The sequence below is a fragment of the Vombatus ursinus genome, unplaced genomic scaffold, assembly GCF_900497805.2.
Source record: "Vombatus ursinus unplaced genomic scaffold, bare-nosed wombat genome assembly UNPS02009205.1, whole genome shotgun sequence".
Classification (NCBI taxonomy): domain Eukaryota; kingdom Metazoa; phylum Chordata; class Mammalia; order Diprotodontia; family Vombatidae; genus Vombatus; species Vombatus ursinus.
Window position 1 is genome coordinate 5,653,384 of NW_020948983.1, and position 20,447 is coordinate 5,673,830.

At 31.5% G+C, this 20,447-nt stretch overlaps 1 protein-coding gene across 4 annotated transcripts in view; it reads right to left on the reverse strand.

Moving 5' to 3' along the window:
- Positions 1-20,447, reverse strand: part of ATRNL1 (attractin like 1) — a 1,209,934-nt gene that overhangs the window by 1,030,270 nt on the left and 159,217 nt on the right. For 3 of the 4 annotated variants that reach the window (XM_027852049.1, XM_027852050.1, XM_027852051.1), the window contains 2 exons: positions 16,204-16,387; positions 9,465-9,619 (listed from right to left, as the gene is read on the reverse strand). The exons of the other annotated variant lie outside the window; for it this stretch is intronic. In XM_027852049.1, coding sequence (XP_027707850.1) covers positions 9,465-9,619; positions 16,204-16,387 — 339 coding nt within the window. The remainder of the gene's footprint in view (positions 1-9,464; positions 9,620-16,203; positions 16,388-20,447) is intronic. 4 annotated transcript variants of the gene reach the window in all.

Sequence of the window (20,447 nt, forward strand, 5' to 3'; positions counted from 1 at the left end):
AGATAGATAGATAGATAGATAGATAGATAGATAGATAGATAGATAGAGAGCACAGGGTGAGTTGAAAATGAAGGGGTCATATCTGGAGAATAAAATTAAGGGGTGAAAGAGGATTATACTAGGAGAAGGAGAAAGGGAGAGGTAGAACAGGGTAAATTATCTCTCCCCCCCAAAAAAAAAACAGAAAAGAAAAGGCTCTTACAGTGGAGGGGAAATGGGGGAAGGTGAGAGGGAATGAGTGAATCTTATTCTCATAGAATTTTACTTAAGGAGGGAATAACATACACACTCAATTGGGTATGGAAATCTGTCTTACCCTACAGGAAAATGGGGAAGGGAGGGGACAAGTGAGTAGGGGGATGATAGAGACGAGGGCAGATTGGGAAAGGGGGTAATCAGAAGTAAATACTTCAGAGGAGGGTCAGGGTCAAAAGAAAGAATAGAATAAATGGTGGGGGGTGGGATAGGATTAAGGGAAATAGAGTTAGTTTTTCACAGCATGTCTACTATGGAAGTGTTTTGTATAACTGCACATATATAACCTATATTTAGTTGCTTGCCTTGTCAATGAGAGTGGGTGGGGAGGGAGGAAGGGAGAAAATTTGGAACCCAAAGTTTTAAAAACACATGTTTAAAAAAATGTTTTCACATGCAACTGGGAAATAAGAAATACAGGAAATGGGGTACAGAAATCCAACCTGCCCTACAGGAAAATTGAAGGGGAAGGGGATAAGAGAAGGGGAGGGAGAGATAGAAGGGAAGGCAGACTAGGGGTAGGGGTATTCAGAATGCATGCCATCTTGGGGTGGGGGAGGGGTGAGATAGGGTGAAAATTTGAAACTCAAAATCTTGTGGAAGTAAATGTTGAAAACAAAAAAAAAATAAAAATTACCATAATAAAAAACTATGAATTTGAATAGGATGAACCTACCAATAAAATAAAAAAGATTAGCAAAATAAATTAGAAATCAAAATCTAACAATATATTGTTTACAAGAAACACATTTGAAATATAAAGACACACAAAGTTAAAATAAGGGGTTGGAGCAAAATCTATTTTGCCTTAGCTAAACACACAAAAAAGGGGGAGTTTATGATTTCAGATAAGGCAAAGTAAAAAGACTTAATTGAAAGAAATAAAAAGGGAAAATACATTTTGCTGGAAGGTAATTATGAATTGATTTCAATACATAACATATGTGGTAAATTGTATTGTTTGTAATTAGTTAAAGGACAAATACATAGTAAAACTATAATAGCAAAGGATCTCGATTTAGTTCAATCAGCACTCAATAAATCTAACCAATTAATAAATAAGAAAGAACAAGTACCTAAATAGAATTTTAGAAAACTTAAATATGATGGGTCTCTGGTGATTTCTAAAGGGAAAAAGAAATGAATACATTAGAAAAAACACACACACACATATACACATAAACACATGTATATATACATACATATATGTATATCCAGCTATGCAGGGAACTATTAAAAATAATTATGTATTATGACATTAAAACCTCACCAATAAGTGCAAAATAGTGGAAATATTTACATATACATTATTGGCCACAGTGGAATAAAAATTTTATTAGAGGACTAATAAAAAGTATTAAAAATCAACTGGTGACAAAATAACAATCTTAAAGAATTGATGGATCAAAGAATCCAAAATTTGAGGGATGTTTCTAAAGCAATCCCTGAGGGAGATAGATATAGACATTGATATGTATGTATATACCTACACACACACACACACACACACACACACACACATATTTGTGAGCCTAATGGTAGCCATCTCTAGGACAGGAGGTAGGAGAGAGTAGAAAAAAAGGAAAAAAAGAAATTTACAGGAAAATTTTATTGTATATTTAAAAAGGATAGCAAGTTGTACATAATATATTTGTATTTTCATGTGCAATAATACTTTTTATTATACTACATTATGAAATGCTTGTTTTAGTCCATAAATTAAAAATAAAATAAATTTTTAAAAAACTATTTGGTGATGGTTAAAAATTAGAAGAGTTGGTCAATGGAACAGATTAGGTAAACAGAACACAAAATCAACCAAATTATTTTTTAGTGAGCCCAAGAACAGGGAAAACTGGGGTAAGAATTCCATATTCAATTAAAATTGCTAGGAAAACTGGATGGCCTGTAAGCTCCTTTAGGTCAAGGTGTTTTTTTTCTTCCATTTTTGTCCTTGTATCCATGGTACCTAAAACAGTGTTCTACCCCTAATCAGTGTCTAATGAGGTCAGGTGAAATTCTCTGCTGAGCATGTAATTTTGTAGGGTTCAAGAGAGAAGAAAAGGTTTGGGATAGTTAATGTGAAAAGTGTGATTGTCAGGATATATTAAAACTTGGGCAATCCACCAAAAAGTATTCATTAAGTGCTTACTATGTACCAGACACTGTGCTTTATGATAGGGATATAAAGAAAGGCAAAACTTTCCCAGTCCTCAAAGAATGCATATTCTAATGGAGAAGACAACATGCAAACAACCAAAACATACGATACAAGAACAGAAAGTTGAAAGAAGGGAGAAGGGGGGGAGGGGAATGAGAAGAGATGAGATTTGAAAGACAGAGATTGAGTAAATGGAAGGTAGGAAGGTAACCTCAACCCCACTCAACACTGTTCTTCACAGACATAATAGACTAATGATTCTGATACATATATTGATTTATTCATGTCACTTTTCTGCCCAAATGTCCATAGTACCTACTGAATATGTTCAAACTCCTGTGCCTGCAATTGTAGCCCAACCAGAATCCGGTTCCATTCTCATCTTCCAAACTTCCGTGATATTCTGAAAGGCAGTGTGGCTTCACAGACAGCCAGCCTTGGAGTTTGAAACACCTAGGTTCAAGGCCTTCCTCTAAAATGCTAGCTATGTGACCATGGGCAAATTACTTGATGTCTCAGCCAACTCTGTTAGATTAGAAATTGCAGATGAATTAGCAGTCTGCACTGGTAGAGGGACTTTCTAGTGCAGGACCTCTAAACTGTTTTTTATGACATAGATCCCTTTGCAAAATAATATTGCTGTATGCATAAAATAAAATGTGTAAGATTACAAAGGAAAACAATTCTATTGAAACAAAAATTCCATTTTTCTCATCCCAGTTCATGGGTCCCCTAAAAATCCCCTAAAAACCTTTAAGGGCCTGTGGACGACTACTTAAAAAGCTCTTCTCTGCAAATGATATGATGGTATACTTAGAGAATCAACTAAAAAAACTATTTGAAATAATTAAGAACTTTAGCAAAGTTGCAGTATATAAAATAAATTGATGTAAATTATTAGCATTTCTATATATGATCAACAAAGCCCAGCAGCAAAAGATAGGAAGAGAAATTCCATTTAAAATAACTGTAAATAATATAAAATAATTGGGAGTCTACCTGACAAAACAAACCCAGGAACTATCTGAACATACTTACAAAACACTTTTCACACAAATAAAGTCAATTTAAACAATTGGAAAAATATAAATTGCTCATGGGTAGGCCAAGCCAATATAATAAAAATGACAATTCTACCTAAATTAATTTCCTTAATCTGTGCCATATGAATCAAACTACCAAAAAACTTTTATAGAGCTAGAAAAAATAATAACAAAATTCATCTGAAAGAACAAAATGTCAAGAATATAAAGAGAATAATGAAAATAAAATGCAAAGGAAGGTGGCCTAGCCTTACCAGATCTCAAACAATATTATAAAGCAACAATCATCAAAACTATCTGGCACTGGGTAAAAAATACAGTGGTGGATCAGTGAAGTAGATTAGGCACACAAGACATAATAGTAAATGACCATAGTAATCTAGTGTTAAATAAAACCAAAGACCTCACTTTTTGGGACAAGAATTCACTATTTGACAAAAAGTGCTGGGAAAACTGGAAAACAGTACAGCAGAAACTAGGCATAGACCAACATCTCACCCCATAGAGCAAGATAAGGTCCAAATGGGTACATGATTTAGACATGAAGGATGATACTGTAAGCAAATTAGGAAAATAAGGAATAGTTTACTGGTCATATCTATGAGGAAGGGAAGAATTGTTGACCAAACAAGAGATAGAGTGCATTACGAGATATAAAATGGATAATTTTGATAATATTAAATTTAAAAGATAGGTACAAACAAAACCTATGCAACCAAGATTAGAAGGAAAGCAGAAAGCTGAGAAACATTTTTACCGCAAGTATCTCTGATAAAAGCCTCATTTCTCAAATGTGTAGAGAACTGAGACAAATTTATAAAAATACAGGTTATTCCCCAATTGATAAATGGTCAAAGGATATGAACAAGAGATTTTCAGATGAAGAAATCAAAGCTATCTATAGGCATATGAAGAAGGGCTCTAAATCACTTTTGATTAGAGAAATATAAATTAAAACAATTCTGAGGTGCCACTTTACAGCTATCAGATTGGCTAGTATGACAAAATGGAAAATGATAAATGTTGGACAGGATGTGGGAAAACTGAGACACTAAAGCACTGTTGGTAGAGTTGTGAACTGATCCAACCATTCTGGAGAGCAATTTGGAACTATTCCCAAAGAGCAATCGAACTGTGTATACACCCTTTGATCTAGCAATACAACTACTAGGTCTGTATCTCAAAGATACCATAAGAAAGGGAAAAGAACCCACATGTACAAAAATATTTATAGTAAATCTCTTTGTGGTGGCAAAGAATTAGAAACTGAGGAGTGGCCCATCAATTAGGGAATGGCTGAACAAGTTGTGGTACATGAATGCAATGTAATACTACCGTGCTATAAGAAACGATAAGTAGGTGGGTTTTAGAAAAAAACCTGGGAAGACTTACATGAACTGATGCACAGTGAAGTGAGCAAAACCAAGAAAACATTGTATGCAGTAACAGCAACAGTTTGTGATGATCAACTATGAATGACTCAGTTCTTCTCAGCAATACAATGATCTAAAACAATTCCAAAGTGCTCATGATGGAAAACGCTATCCACATCCAAAAAAAGAACTGATGGAGTCTAAATGCATATCAAAGAATACTATTTTTATTTTCTTTATTTTTTGTGTGTTTTTCCCATTATGTTCTGTTTCTCCTTTCACAAGATGACTAATATGGAAATAGGTTTTACATGATTACACATACATAACCTATATCAAACTGCTTACTGTTTTGGGGAGAGAGGAAGAAAATTTGGAACTCAAAATTTTTTAAATGAATATAAAAAATTGTCTTTACATGTAATTGGAAAGAAATAAGGTACTGTTTTAAAAAATAAATATAAACTTTAAAAAAAAAAAAAAAAGCTCTGCCCTAAGCCAAGTTCTTCACACAAATGAAATCACAGGTTGCTATACCCCCCCCCAAAAAAACCTCTCATATATCTAGCAAGCTGTACTATTCTCTGGCTCTAAAATCCATTCTGTGCTTTCTTGCCTCCATGACCTTTGTTTATTCTGTTCCCTATGTCAAAAATGTTCTGCTTCACCTTCATTGTCTATTGAATTCCTATCAATACTTTAAAAGCCCAACTTAAATGCTATCTCTTCAATGAAGTCTACTCTGATCTGTCAGTAATTATATTTTCTTCCTCAGATCTTACATAACACTTCTTTTGGTTCTTCATAATGCTTACGTAACAGCTGTACTCAAAATGTTACACTGTATAGGAAGAAGCAACAAAAAAATAAGTAATCAAATACAGAACATACACAAAGTAATTCCTGGAGGAAAAGCAGTAGCATGATATTATATAAAGGGGAAATGCTAAATAAATATCTGATGAAAGGAATTATCCCCAATTTACAGTTGAATAATATAACTTTCTTATAGTCATATCACTCATAAATACTAAAGCTGTGACTCAAAATCAGTCCTCAACATATACTAGAAATGTCATGCTAGATTAAAGTAATAGTTTGATAAAGAGTAGACTTCACTCAAAATCCTACATCTCTATAACAACCTCATGTCAAACTCTACTGAAAATCCATAAAAATTATTGAAGTTAAGCAATTGTAGTTCTTGGATTACTGCAATAGCCTACTGGAGGGTCTGCCTGCCTCAGATTTCTCCCTACTCCAATCCTCAAACTCAGTCACTAAAGTGATTTTCCTAAAACACAGGTCTGATCATGTCGGCCCTGCACTCAATAAACTCTGTGGCTTTCTATTGCCTCTAGGATCAAATACAAAATGCTCTGTTTGGCATTCAAAGGCCTTCATAACCTGGCCCCCTGCTACCTCTCCAGTTTTCTTACACCTTACTCCTCAAAACATTTCCTTAGATCTGGTGACACTGGCCTCCTGGCTATTCCATGAACAAAACACTCCATCTCCAACTCCAGGCATTTTCTCTGGCCTTCCCCGATGCCTGGAATGCTGTCCCTCCTCTGCTCTGACTACGGACCTCCCTGGCTTCTGTTAAGTCCCAGTTAAAATCCCACTTTCTACGGGAAGACTCCATCAACCCATCTTAATTCCAGTGCTTTCACTCTATTAATTATATTCCTTCACTCTATTAATTATTTCCTATTTACCCTGTATATAGGTTATATCCTGTATATATTTGTTTGCATGTTTCCATTGGATTATAAGCTCCTTTGGGGCAGGGAATGTCTTTTGCTTCTTTATGTATCCTCAGCACTTAACACAGTGCCTGGATTGTAGTAGGTGCTTAATAAATATTTACTGATTGATCTAGTGTAACTCTTTAGCTTTGCAGATAAGGAATTGAAGCCCAGTGAAGTTGTGACTTGCCCAAATGCATCTAGGTCGTAAATGGGAAAGCCAAGATAAGAAATTCTCCAGTTCCAAATCTAGCACTCTTTCTACTCTACCATATTGCCTCCTTACCTACTTATAATTAATATTTTAAATTAAATTGATATGATTATAAATTGTTTATCATTAATTCTAAGCTATAAATACACAGCTGTTCTGCTCTTCTCCAGCTTGCCTTTCTATCCTTTTTCCAACTAATTTAATCCAGAAAAAAATCACTTTTATGTTATCTTATTGAAAAAAAATCTAATATACCACTAACTTTTATTGATTTAAAGCTCTGTAAAAGTTTTCTCAACCCTTAACTAGCATTTCCTTACTGAATAAAAATATCAATTCAATTTCTATTTCTCCTTAAGCAAAAATATATGCAAGCTTTTTATTATAAACTACTGCTTCAAAGAATAAAGACTAAAACATATGACATATTTACTGCATTTTTGAAAAATATTGTCCCAAAGTTTACTGCAATTTTAAAGATACTTTTAAAGGAATCTTTAAATAGATTAATGTTAGTCTTTCAGTTGAAAATATTTTTAAAAGTATTTATTACCACTAACTAGGCAGAAAATAAACTTCTTTACTTATATCTTTTTTGTTTTTTTTTCCTTTCCAGTGATTGAGACCAAAAAATAACCAAGAAATATCTGCAATTCATTTTTTAATAATCATCCAAATTGGATGCTCAAAAATATCAAAAGTTATATTTGAGAATTTTATGACTGTAACTCAGAGATGCATTTCCCTCATACTTTAGGCTAGTTATTTAGCAAATTCCCAGAAGATTACCTGCAATAATACCCTTTGGCCATGAAATAGACATTATGGTTGATTTCTAAACATAAGAAATAAATTCATGAAAAATAGCATCAAAATTTTAGATCAACCTTTTGCTAGATTGTTAATCTCACATGTAAATATGTTGTCCTTTACAAATACATTGAACCAATAGCCTACACTTTGTACAGAAACTGCTGCCATAAATCATCACGTTTAAGGATCACACAATTTTAAAAACTCAAAATTAAATTATATGCATCATGATGAATTTGCTAAGAAAGTATAATAAAACATTTCAGAACATATTGGACTATTGCAATATATCCAATGTTGCTTCACCCCAAAATGAATATTTACATTATCTTCATTTACCCCCAAAATAAATTAACTAGGATAACCTATTTCCTTAGTATTCTAGATAAGCATTTTATGAAAATTTTCTGGACTAACTAGAAGAGACAAGGAACATGTAAGGCATTTTTCCTAACAAAGTTGCTTTTAATTGACTCAATATTTATTCTTCTTTTTGGCAAAATTGTGATGCTGATGCTCTAGAAAACTAGCTATTTGGAGGAGATTCTGCAAGCCAATTTTTCATTTAATTGTCAAAATATTTCAAAAAGAAGATAAAATTCAATACTTTCACTTTAAAAAGTTTTAAAATCTACATATCTGTTTAAATGCTTATCACCTGATTTATATACATATATATATATACATTATGTATATCAGATTTTCAAATTATGCTTAACCTTTCTCCTTGTGAATTTCTATTCACATAAATACATAACACTTTAAAGATGAAAACTACTGGTTGCATTTTTTAATAGGTAAAACATAATCTCTGTATCCTTCCAATTCAGGTAGTTTCCTAAAATGTATTATGTGCCTTGTGCAGCTAAAAAGGGAAAAAAAACACTTCTAATTATACAAAATGTCATTTTTTCTTTATTTCCACCAAAACAATACAACTTTCAGAATCCAAAATCAAGTGTTTAACTTCTTCATATAAACAATAATTCAAGGATTCCTTCAAATACTGCTTAAATACATTTTAGCTCACAAACTATTCTATTTATAACATAGGAAGCAATGATTTTAACACTGGTCTCTAGAAAATAATACTCTAGTATTTGATTTATATATTCATTTTTTAGAATACAGGAATTAATAAGGATATAGACACAATGGGGGAAAAATTCAGTGAGAAAAATAATTTATGTAAAAATTACTTTTTATGATTCTTTACTTAGGATATTTATTCCTCACAAACCCTCCAATACCTTTGTAGAACTTCATTTTAATTATAAAAGTAATCTTTCCTTTTATTGATCTTCACATTTCTTTCTCTTATGTCATCATATTCCTATATCACTTAGATTCATCTTTGAGGAAGTAAATGCAAACTACAATCAAGTTTAATTCCATTAAAGTAAACTTTAGGGATAATTTGTGTCTTTAAATATATTACCTATATATATTAATTGTATAGGGTTTTCTATCAATTTATAGTTACCGTAGTTAAACATTAGTTTATTTTTCTAATTCCCCACACTTCCCATCAGTAGAAAGAGTACAATACCACACACACACACACACACACACACACACACACACACACACACACACACACTCCCCATGATGTACAGGCAGTACTAACAATGGATATAATATGCTAGGGGTCCTCTAAAATTTATTTCCCCATTGCTCTTTTTATCCTTGGCCTTAATATTTTGTTTGGAGACTAGGTTCTCATTTATAACTTTCCACTGAAATAATTTCAAAAATCATAAATATATACGTGTATGTATGCAATTCTATCACAGATCTCTGTTTTTTTAGGAAACATTGAAATTATCTACTTTTCACAACTTCCAAACATATACATACCTATATCATATGCCAGGAAATCAGCAGAAAAGCATTTTGCACCATTACTCAAGGAAGTATCATTATGGGTGTTTCCTCCAAAAATGAGCATAGCTCCATTGATTAGGACAGCTGAATGAAGATATCTAGCAAACCCACTTTCTTTCAAAATAGCCCTATAGAATAGAATTTTGAAAATAATTACAAAAAAAGAAAGGTCCATTGGATAGTCACCTAATTATTATACATAATTTTTAATTGGATTTCAAAATTCAGCAATCTGTTTTCAGCTTTTCCTATAATTCATATTGATGGCCCTGGCCAAAGTATTGTCATTTTACTTCATTTTCTTCAGTTAATTATGAAACTGAATCATGTAATAGAGTGTTTGGAGTTTGAAGCAGATAAAGTGTTATATAACAATACTATTACTATCCTTACAACACCTTATGTCTTTCCATTCACAAATATAAGAAACTGTCAAAAGCAATAGCTTCAGCTTTAAATGTGAAGGATGTCAATGTCAGTTACATAGAGTTTGTTAATTTGTTTTAATTCACCACCTATGTCACTGTTTAAAAAACATCAAACAGCTACTTAGGAAAATATTTTAACATGGTATATTTAAATAGGTACATTGTTACCCAGGCCTATTAAAAATAATAAGAAAAATAAAATACTGAAATATAAATATATAGTCAAAATATTTTATTAAAATGATACATTAATTCAATACATGTTTTCAGTGCCTAGTATGTGCAAGGTACTATACCACAAAATAATCACAATGTTATAAATTAGAAATTGACAGCTGAATTTTAAAAATCCCAGCAAAAAAATGAATGTAACAGAAGGGAAGGATAATAATCTTTGACTTTGTCCTTGAAAAACCCAATTTCTTTATCTATTCTACCAGATGATCTCAAAGATCTCTTGCAGTTCTAAAAATCATATTATTATCACTTATTGGTGAGGAAAGAGAGGGAGGCAAAGGACTGTTTTGTAATAAAGTTGTATATTCCTATGGACTTCTACCCTAAATATTATAGTACCACTTAAAAGAATTCAGACTATAAAACTATGATAATAAAAAATTTTAAAGCATAAACTCCAAAGAATTTTTGGAATTCTTTTTCGGAAAATTTTGGATTTTTTTTTAAATTTTGGAAACAAAATTTCATAATTTCAGCCATGATTTAATGATCTCTAAATCTCTTCTTGAAAAATAATGATATTAATTCTCTTCAAAATGGGAAAATAGTAAAATGTCCAGATTTGGCAGAGGAGGAAAGAGGAACAATATAGGACAAGGAAATAAGTAATTAGTATTCTAATCAAAGATTTAAACCAATGGAAATCTAAGATTTAAGAAAAGTGGCATGAAACATAAAGAAATTTACCCAAAAAATTCACTAAATGTCTATTAAACAATAAACCTGACTAAAGATATAGACTTTTATCTAGTATACAATTGATGAATATATTCAACTGCTGATATACTGAGCTTTTGTTAATAGCTTAAATCCTAAGCCATATTAAAATATTCTGCCCATTAGGAAGAAAAATCATAGAATTCCTATTCAGAAATGTTTTAAAGTAAACTAAAACAAAATATAGACAGAAGACAGTATTACAAACAATTTGAACACTTAGAGAAAGAAAAAGAATGAACAGTTTCATAATTTTTTCATTGATTTCATTGTTATTATATTCTTTATATCTCCCTTTATGGCTTTTAGAAAGCTGAGAATATCTGAGTAGATTGTTTTTATATTTATGTGGACTAAAATATGATTTTAAATATTAAAAATATTTAATTCAATTATTAATTTTAATTACTATTAGTATAATTATTTTCAAGTAATAAATAATGTATATAATAAATTATATTATTAATGATTATAATTAATTTATTTTTATTTGTCAAGATTAATTTAATATTTAATGAGCATATTAAATATTAAATGATTATTGCTATCAGATACTGACAAGAATGCTTGAGGGTTTTTCATAACATGATAATAATCACAAGTTGGGCAAAGAACTTAAAATATTTTAATTAAATAATTTTTAAAATCTTGTCAATAAGCTATTATACTATAGTTATGATTACTAGTTGGTATAAGATATGAAAAATTATTTCTGAAATACAAGAAATTACAAAATAAGAAAAGATAGAATAGTTTAGATTTTCTGAAAATGTCTAGTGCTTTTAAAATGAACTTATCAAATATAAGATAAGGTGCATTCAAACAAGAGAACAATGTATAAATACTAATCCAAGATGCTGACATTGAAATACATAAAATTTATAACACTATAAATAAGAACAGAGAAATAAAATATAGAAACACTTATTCTAAAGATGCTTAAATTGAATACAGCCTAACTAAGCCCCCATAAGATACATACATCTATAGACAATTAGTGGAAAATAAACCTTATGTATCTAAAAATGTATTTATCACTTAACAGGTACACTGAACATGTAAATTTTTCCATATGGTTCACATCATTTTCTTAATATGTATCTATATGAAACCAACTCTAAAAATAAAAGTCCTAAGAATTAAAGTTGTTAATAAAATCTGTCACTTTAGTTAACACTATAAAATCCAAAACCTATTATAAAGGTCAATATATATAAACAGATGCCTATAGGTATGACAGCTTTGTACACTCCTTTTTGAAGCAGTATTTAACAATCACCCCCAGTCCTTTGGCATAGAACTTAGATACTGACTGAATGTACAGCATTAATCAAAATGTTTGCATCAAATAAAACATCCATAGGACTATCTTTTGTTTGTTTGTATCTTATTGTTCCATAGTATTATCATTTCCCAAAATACTGGACCCTTTACAAGTATTCTTTCATTTCAGCTAGGTGCCACAATGAACAGAATGCTGGGCTTGGAGTCAGGAACATATGAGTTGAATCGAGCCTCACATACTTAATAGCTATATGACCCTAGGAAAATCCTGTAATCTCTGTTTGCCTCAGTTTGTTCATCTGCAAAATGAATAATAGTATCTACCTCCCAGAGGACCAATGAGACAATAACTGCAATGTGTTTAGCACAGTGTCTGGCACATGATATGTGCTATATAAATGCTAGCTATTGTTGTTGTTATTATTATTATTATTATTATTATACTACATAGAATATATAATATTGTACAATGATCAACTGTGAATGACTTAGCTATCCTGATCAATAAAATGACCCAAGATAATGAAGGACTTATGATGAAAATGATATCCACCTCCAGAGAAACAACTGATGGAATCTGAATGCAGATTGAAACAATTTTTTCACTTATTTTTCTTGCTTTTTTTGCAACATATATGGAAATATGTTTTGTGTGATTTCACATGTATAATTGAGATCACATTTCTTGCCTTCTCAATGGGGAGGAAAGGTTAGGAGGGAGAGAGATAATTTGCAATTCAAAAAATGTTTAAATGATTGCTTTAAAAAAATAAATAAAATTTAAAAACTATATATATGATATAAATTGACATCAACTGAATAATTTTTAAATGTCTCCAAATACTTCTAATTTAAAATATGTATTATTGTTACTTACTTTAAAGGGATTTTAGTCACCTAATTTATCAAAGTATGTAGTTACAGCCATACTTACCTTAAAAAACTATAATTTCAGAGATATATTGAGTACAGAATTCATATATCTCAGAAAACCAATTTTCTATTTTGGCTAAAAATTTCACAGTAGGTGAAATTTAGATATCTTCCATGATACTATGAAATCTTCAAAAATAGCATTTTTTTTTCATTTTATAAATAAGACACTGGTAAATGTAGCTAGTTTTTACTGATGACTATATTATGATTCTGGTGTTTCCAAAATTTTTAAAAATCAACATCATCTAATTACCATAAGCTAGTGGTATTTAAAATAGACTAAGGTAAATCCAAATCATAGACAGCTAGATCCTGATTGGTGTGAAGAAAGTATCCTCTGGAGTGGTCACAAATATTTATATTCCATTATTTGAAGTTATAATTGTGTAACATAAGGTAATTGGTTTCAATCTGATGGAAATATACAGCGTAAATTCAACTAATGTGACCACTTTGTAAGATTCATTATTCACACTAATCCAAAACTAATTGTATTTCTTAATATTCCCAATGATTTTTGCCCAGAGTAGAGTAAGGCAAGTAGAGTAGGTCAAATATTATGTCAAAGAGTAAAATGTTTTGAGAGAGATCTTGATTTTTAAAGAGCTAAGCTTTTTTTAAGTTAATTTTTGTGTTAGGCTCACAACACCGCAACACTTTAAGCACACCGTAACTGAGAATACAGTTATGATAATGTAGCTGTTTGATGATATGTACTAGTGCTTACCCTTGCCCTGGGACTGTGACCCTAAATTGCATGTAGACAATTCAACAGAGAACTGTACCCAGTGCCAGCAAAAGGTCCTCTGTAATCTCTTTCTGATCAGTTGTTCAACCACCTTACTATCTGTATGCTGAGAGCTCTGGAAACCCCTGTTGGCAATTCGGTCACCCTAAAGGTCTGTTGCTGGTTTGCCAGAGATGCACCTGCGCTGGACTATGCTTCACTCTCACTCCAGTGAAACAGACCTTTCCTGCCTATCTCTCAGGTGTTCTGGATTTGAAAATTATTTCACCCTATTCTTTTGTTGGTTCTGCGATTCCATAATTCATTTTGAGGAATTATTTTAAAGTTGCTTGGAGGAAAATTTGGGAGAGCTCAGGCAAGGCCCTGCCTTTACACTGCCATCTCGGTTCTGCTTCATATCACTTTTTAAAGGGGTTAGGATTGGGAAGTGTGGTGAATTGAAAGAGGAATAGGCTACACATGATTTGGAAGTGGGAAATAAAGTTGAATTAGGAAAAAAAGAGTCCATGCAATTCAATGAGATGTACATAAACAACTCCACACTAAATAAAATTTTTAAATTTCAGTTACACAAGATCATCTATCATTAATAACTCAAAGAAGAATAAGGCACCTAAAAAAAAAGGTAGAATATGTAATGGTTATATGTTTTTAAAAGGAGAAGAAGCACTAGCCTTGGAAACTACAAAACTGAACTTTAATGTCTAAAACTAAAAAAATTTTAAAAATCTGATCAGAAACTTGCCCACAACATAAACAAAGCTGAACAATTACAATTACAACAATTTGGTAGAAAACAAATCCTAAGAGACTAATTGTCTTCTACAACAGAACAACAGATCTCATAGATAGCAAGAGGGAGGGAATAAGTATTTATATAACACCTACTATGTGTCAGGCACTATGCTAAGTACTTTACAAATATTATCTCCTTTGATCCTCATAACAACCCTGCAAGGTAGTTTTCACAGGAACTTTTTAGGAAAATGAGACAAAAAGAGTTAAGTGATTTGCTCTGGGTCATATAGGTAGTAAATATCTGAGGCCAGATTTGAACTCATGTCTACCAGACTCCAAAGTCAGTACTCTCCATCCACTGTATCACTTAAATATCTCTGAGAGTAAAATACACCATCTTGGTATTAGTAAGACTTTTAATTGTCTTACATTGCATTTTTATCAATAATCTAAGAAAATATGGAGTGCTTGGCAAATCACAAATATGACTGCAATTAGAAAATAATGAAGAGGTTAAACGGACAAGGATTATTAAATTTGGAGAAAAAAACAATAAGTCTCTTTCTAGTGGTCTCTAAATAAGGTAGATCAGTAGTGTCAAACTCAAATAGAAATAGAAGCTACTAAGCTATACATATTTATCCCTATGGCTGCATATATTAACTTAGTTTTTTAATGTCATGTGTGATTTTTTATTTCATTAAATATTTCTCAATGACATTTTAATCTAATTCTGTGGCACTGGGCCACATGGGACCTACATATGTGTTTGATACCTCTAGGGCAGATTTTCATCTTCTTAGAATGCTTTAAATTTTATCATGTCTGCAGTTATAATGTGGGTTATATGAATTTTAAAAGGGATATCACTGAGCTACAGGTCACAGTCTTTGCTATGGAATATAAATGCATATTAAAGTAGAAGGGGCCACAGGAACATACATCAAGAAGGAAGTATATCAAAGCATTCGCTATTTCTAAGACACCATCAGTTTTTCATCACCAGAAATGAGGGGCCATGAGCGAAAGCATAGATAAAGAAGAAAAAAAATGTGCCAATTAGAATGACAGGATTCAGGTTATAAGGGAATTCAAAAGGATGGTGGAGAGTTTTCAAGTAGCTAGGACACTTCTTGGTCACAGTCCAAACCAGTAAATTGCCTGCCTTTTGAGACTGCTGCACCCATGCAGAGTCAGCTTGTTAACACAAGGAAGACCAACATCAGCTCAAAGATCCTGGCATCATAATGCCATTTCAACTTTAAATCATTCTTGAATTAAGCAATTTAGTACTGTGATCAAAGAAGCAAACTGAAATTTTTTATAGTCATTCACAGTAATTTTTACATAGAATATGGTATTTCACTTTTTTATGAGATAATTTTTCCATAATGACCTTTTTTATGAATTGATGGAAATTAATTCAAAGACTGATAAAATTGCAAAATATCATTTTATCTGTTTTATATATAATGATATAGAATTAGCTTAAAATATGGTGAAATACCATAGAATATCTAATTCATGCCACTATTATGTTTAAATATAATGTCAATACTAACACCACATTTTCCCATTCCCTTTCTTACTCCTGTTCTCCTTTCCCCAAATCACATTTACTTACCATGTCTTGGTATTAACTTCATATCTATAAAGGTCATCTACTAGTCCATATTTGTTGCCTGGTAAGGCTTTATAACCACCATGTACATAAACAGACTTTGTCATTTCATCATACACACTTGTGTGGCCATATCCACCTTGCACAATTGCTCCTTTTGTTTCTGGAACAAGCCAGGTATTTGATACTATAAGAGAAAGAAAATAAAATATTGAGGAAAATATTACAATTCTAATAAAGTTAAAAATATAACTACACTATAAATGCAATCTCTGAAAATAACTGCAATTTAATGCATTTTGTATTTTGTCAAGTAAATATACCATACTAACTACAGGGTATATATGAAACTGAAATGTGACACTAAGTACTTATAGGAGAGAAAAATAAAGAGACTTTATTATACTAGATAAATACATATTTAAATCATCCATCTAAAATATTAAATGAAATACAAATCAAAATCTGAGATTTCATTTCATATCTGGCAAATTGGTGAAGATAACAAAAGATGGAAATAGACCATGCTGGATGGGGCTGCAGGAAGACAGGAACACTAATACGCTGATGGTAAAGCTGTAAATTTGTCCAACCATTCTAAATAGCAATTTAGAATTACACTAAGGAAGGAACTAAAATACCCATAAATGTTCCAGTACCTTTGAGACCAATATCCAAGACTGAGGTTCCATATAAACCAAAATATTCATAGAAATACTTTTTGCGGTAGAAAAAAAACTGGAAACAAAGTAGATGACCATCAATCAGGCAATGGCTAAGCAAATTATGGTATATAAATATAATGGAATATTAGTGTAAATAAATGAATATGAATAATTTAGAGAAACATGGGAAGATCTATATGAACGAAGGAAAACAATATACACACTGATTATAATATAAATGAAAAGAACAAGAACAAGAAAAGTGAATGCTAAGTTATTGCAATGTTCAAGGGTTAGTACCAAAGAAGAGGTGAGAAATAGTATTTCTCATTCCTTTCTTACATCAGGTTCCATCAGTGTATTAAAATACACTATTAATACACTATTACACTCCTAAATACACTACTAAAATCAAAGTGTATGTTAAAATGTTTTTTCTCAATGTTTTATTCTTTATTACATGGAATAGCTTGTTGGATTTTAGAGAAGGGAAGAAATATTTGGAAATGATAGTGATGTAAATACAAATAAAAAAATCAATTTTAAAAGATCATATAAAAAAGCATTTTAGACCAGATCTGTTTCATTGGCATAGGCAAGTCCTCATGAGGTAACTCTCTCCACTTACAGTCTTAGAACAGTTGCCTAGGATAGTTTTACTAGGATTTACTCAAGATCACAGAGTCAGTGTGTGTCAAAGACCTAAGTCTTTCTGACTCCAAGTCTGGCTTTCTATCCACTATTTCATGTATTTTATATTTTGAAAGATTCATATAGTTTACTAACTTAAGAGTAGTTTCAAATGTGGCAAAATTATTTCTGAGTAAGAGAGGTTAAGAAAGTGCATTGAACTTTATCAATTTATAGAATGCTGGTTTTGGAATCAGGAAAACTTGGATTTAAAGCCTTCCTTTGAAATTAGCTATGTGACAAAGTCACTTCAACTCTCTGCCCATCATCTTTAAATAGTTGTGGCTGAACTCCAAGTTCAACATAGCTCTCAATCTATGATTCTATGATCTATGTTTCTATGTTACTATATTTGTAAATAAAACGTTAAAGTATATCATCTCACTATAAAATCTCAAGGTCTTAACATAAGCTATGATTTACAAATATAATTTAGTTCTACAATAGATATAATGAAGAGGACATTGTCATCATGCTACGAGAACCTAGAGTACTTAAGATACCATCTAGAAATTACACAGGGACTACATGCAACACCTTCTACCTGTCCTTATCTCCAAGTCCACATCCAGAGGGACTCTGTGCTTTGCAGCCTTGATCAACTAACTAAAAAAGTCTAATCAGGAAGAATACAGATGGTGAGGTTCAAAAATGTCACATACAGATAATTCTAGAGTAATAAAGTGAGCACTTCCTCAAAATCAATAACATTAGAAATATGGAAAGTATGGTTAGCTAATTTCAACTCATTTAAACCGAATTCAATAAACATCTGCTAAGTTCCTTGAAGACACTGTGCTGGTTATGGAGGATCCAAATATGAAAAGATATTGATTCCTTGCCTTTGATTAGTTTATGGTTTAGTAAAGGGATGACACAAATAAATATGACATAAGTTACAATGTTGCTTGTTTCCCATTTTGTTTCCCAATTATTCATTTAAATAGTTCAGGACTAGTTTGTGTTAACTGTATGTCACATCTTTTTCTTGTTATTCTTTTTATGATTTACTAATTCTGATCTTATCTGTAGTCAATAGTCTGACTATACAAAGACAACTGATTCAGGAATAACTCCCAAATCAGTAACAAGTATTTTTAAAATGTAGTGTATTTCATTTTGTAGTGGTATTTGGTCCTCACCATTTCTATCACCTAACAATATTTTCTCAAAGAAAATATTTATGATATAAATGTACAAGTCTTCTGTGTTAACTACAAGTCTTTGTCCTTTCTCATACCATCTTCCTGAATGATACTTTGCCATAATGTTTCTCCCTATCCTCAGTTTTTGCTACTGTTTCACTGAAGTTAATATCACAGTATATATTGATTTGAATTGAAGCATCTTATCAATTTCTCCACAGAATTTCTCTCCCTCCTCATCCTCAGCAACTGATGTGGCACATAAGTTGCAATTATTTTCATGATGTTCCTTTTGCATCATTACCTGTCCTTAGTAATATAATACATGATGACAAAATATCTCAAGAAATAACATTTCTTGTTGTTAGGGTGTTGAATAAAACTCATGCTCCCAATTTCTTTCTTTGTCTCTTCAAGAAGTAAATAGAAGTTATCCTTCCATTTATCAGCAATGCACTTCTTTCTTTTGGTTTGGATTATAGCAAGAGTGTCAAAATTGATACTATTCAGCTATTCTATTATTTTGTCTACTCACTGGTCATTGGACAAGGATTTCATAGCTATAGTTTAAAGCATATGAACTGTCTAAAAGCTGAGTGTAATTTTGATTTTGTCTTTGTTTCATGGGCAGCCATTGTCAACAGAAAAGACATAGACATAAATTATAATTTCCGAAAGGTTTCTTTTATTTTTACTTTTTTTTTATTTTTAGGCAATTTTGGTTAAGTCACTTGCCCAGGGTCACACAGCTAGTAAGTGTCAAGTGTTTGGTCTGAGGCTGTATTTGAACTCAGGTCATCCTGACTTCAGGGCCAGTGCTCTATCCATTGTGCCACCTAGCTGCCCCTATAAATTATAATTTCCAATGTAATTTTAGCCTATGTAAATTAATTGCCATAACAAGGAGACCTCTTGAGTCAAAAAAAAAAGTCCTAGCAAACATTTGACTTAACAAATGGACAGAGATGGCTAGCAAAGGCAATTCCAACTTTAAAAATAAAATTATTTATAAAATATTATGTAAATGGATGATAGAAAATTGTGTATAGTATCATCTCATAAAACAAAGAGAAATATAAGGTAAAAATAAAGGAAACTTGACAACAATTCAATTAAGCAAAATCAGCCCAGTGATATTAGTAGAAGGAAAATGAAAAAGATTTATTAAAAAATCATAATAAACTTTCTTTTTAAATCAAAAACAACAGAACCATCACCCTTAGATACTAACAATATAATTGTAGATGCATTTGTAGGAGAGATAGAAATGGCACTAAATAGATCAAGACAAGAAAAACAACCAAACTGGGCCATGTGCATATAGAAGAGGCATATAGTATACAATGTGAAAACATCGAGGTAAAAAAATTACAAGGTATCTCAAGGAAAACATAACACAGACATGAAAAAAATCTGATTCCATTAGTAGAAGGGAAAAGACAACTAATGTTACTATCATTAACAGTGGACCTATATCCCTGTTCTCATATCAATATAAAACCTTTAAGAGAGTCATCTATAAACAAATTGAGGGCATCCTTGATGAGAGCATCAGTAGTAGGAACATGGAGACTTTCACAAGCAATATTCAAAAATAGACCACATATATACCATTCATAATCATCTGAAGGATGTAGAAAATATAAAATCCTACTGTGTTGTTTGCTAATTATAAAAAAAGAATTTGATTTGGTAAAACAAAAAATGTTGCCTTTCAGACTCATTTGCCATAAAGCATCTCACATCA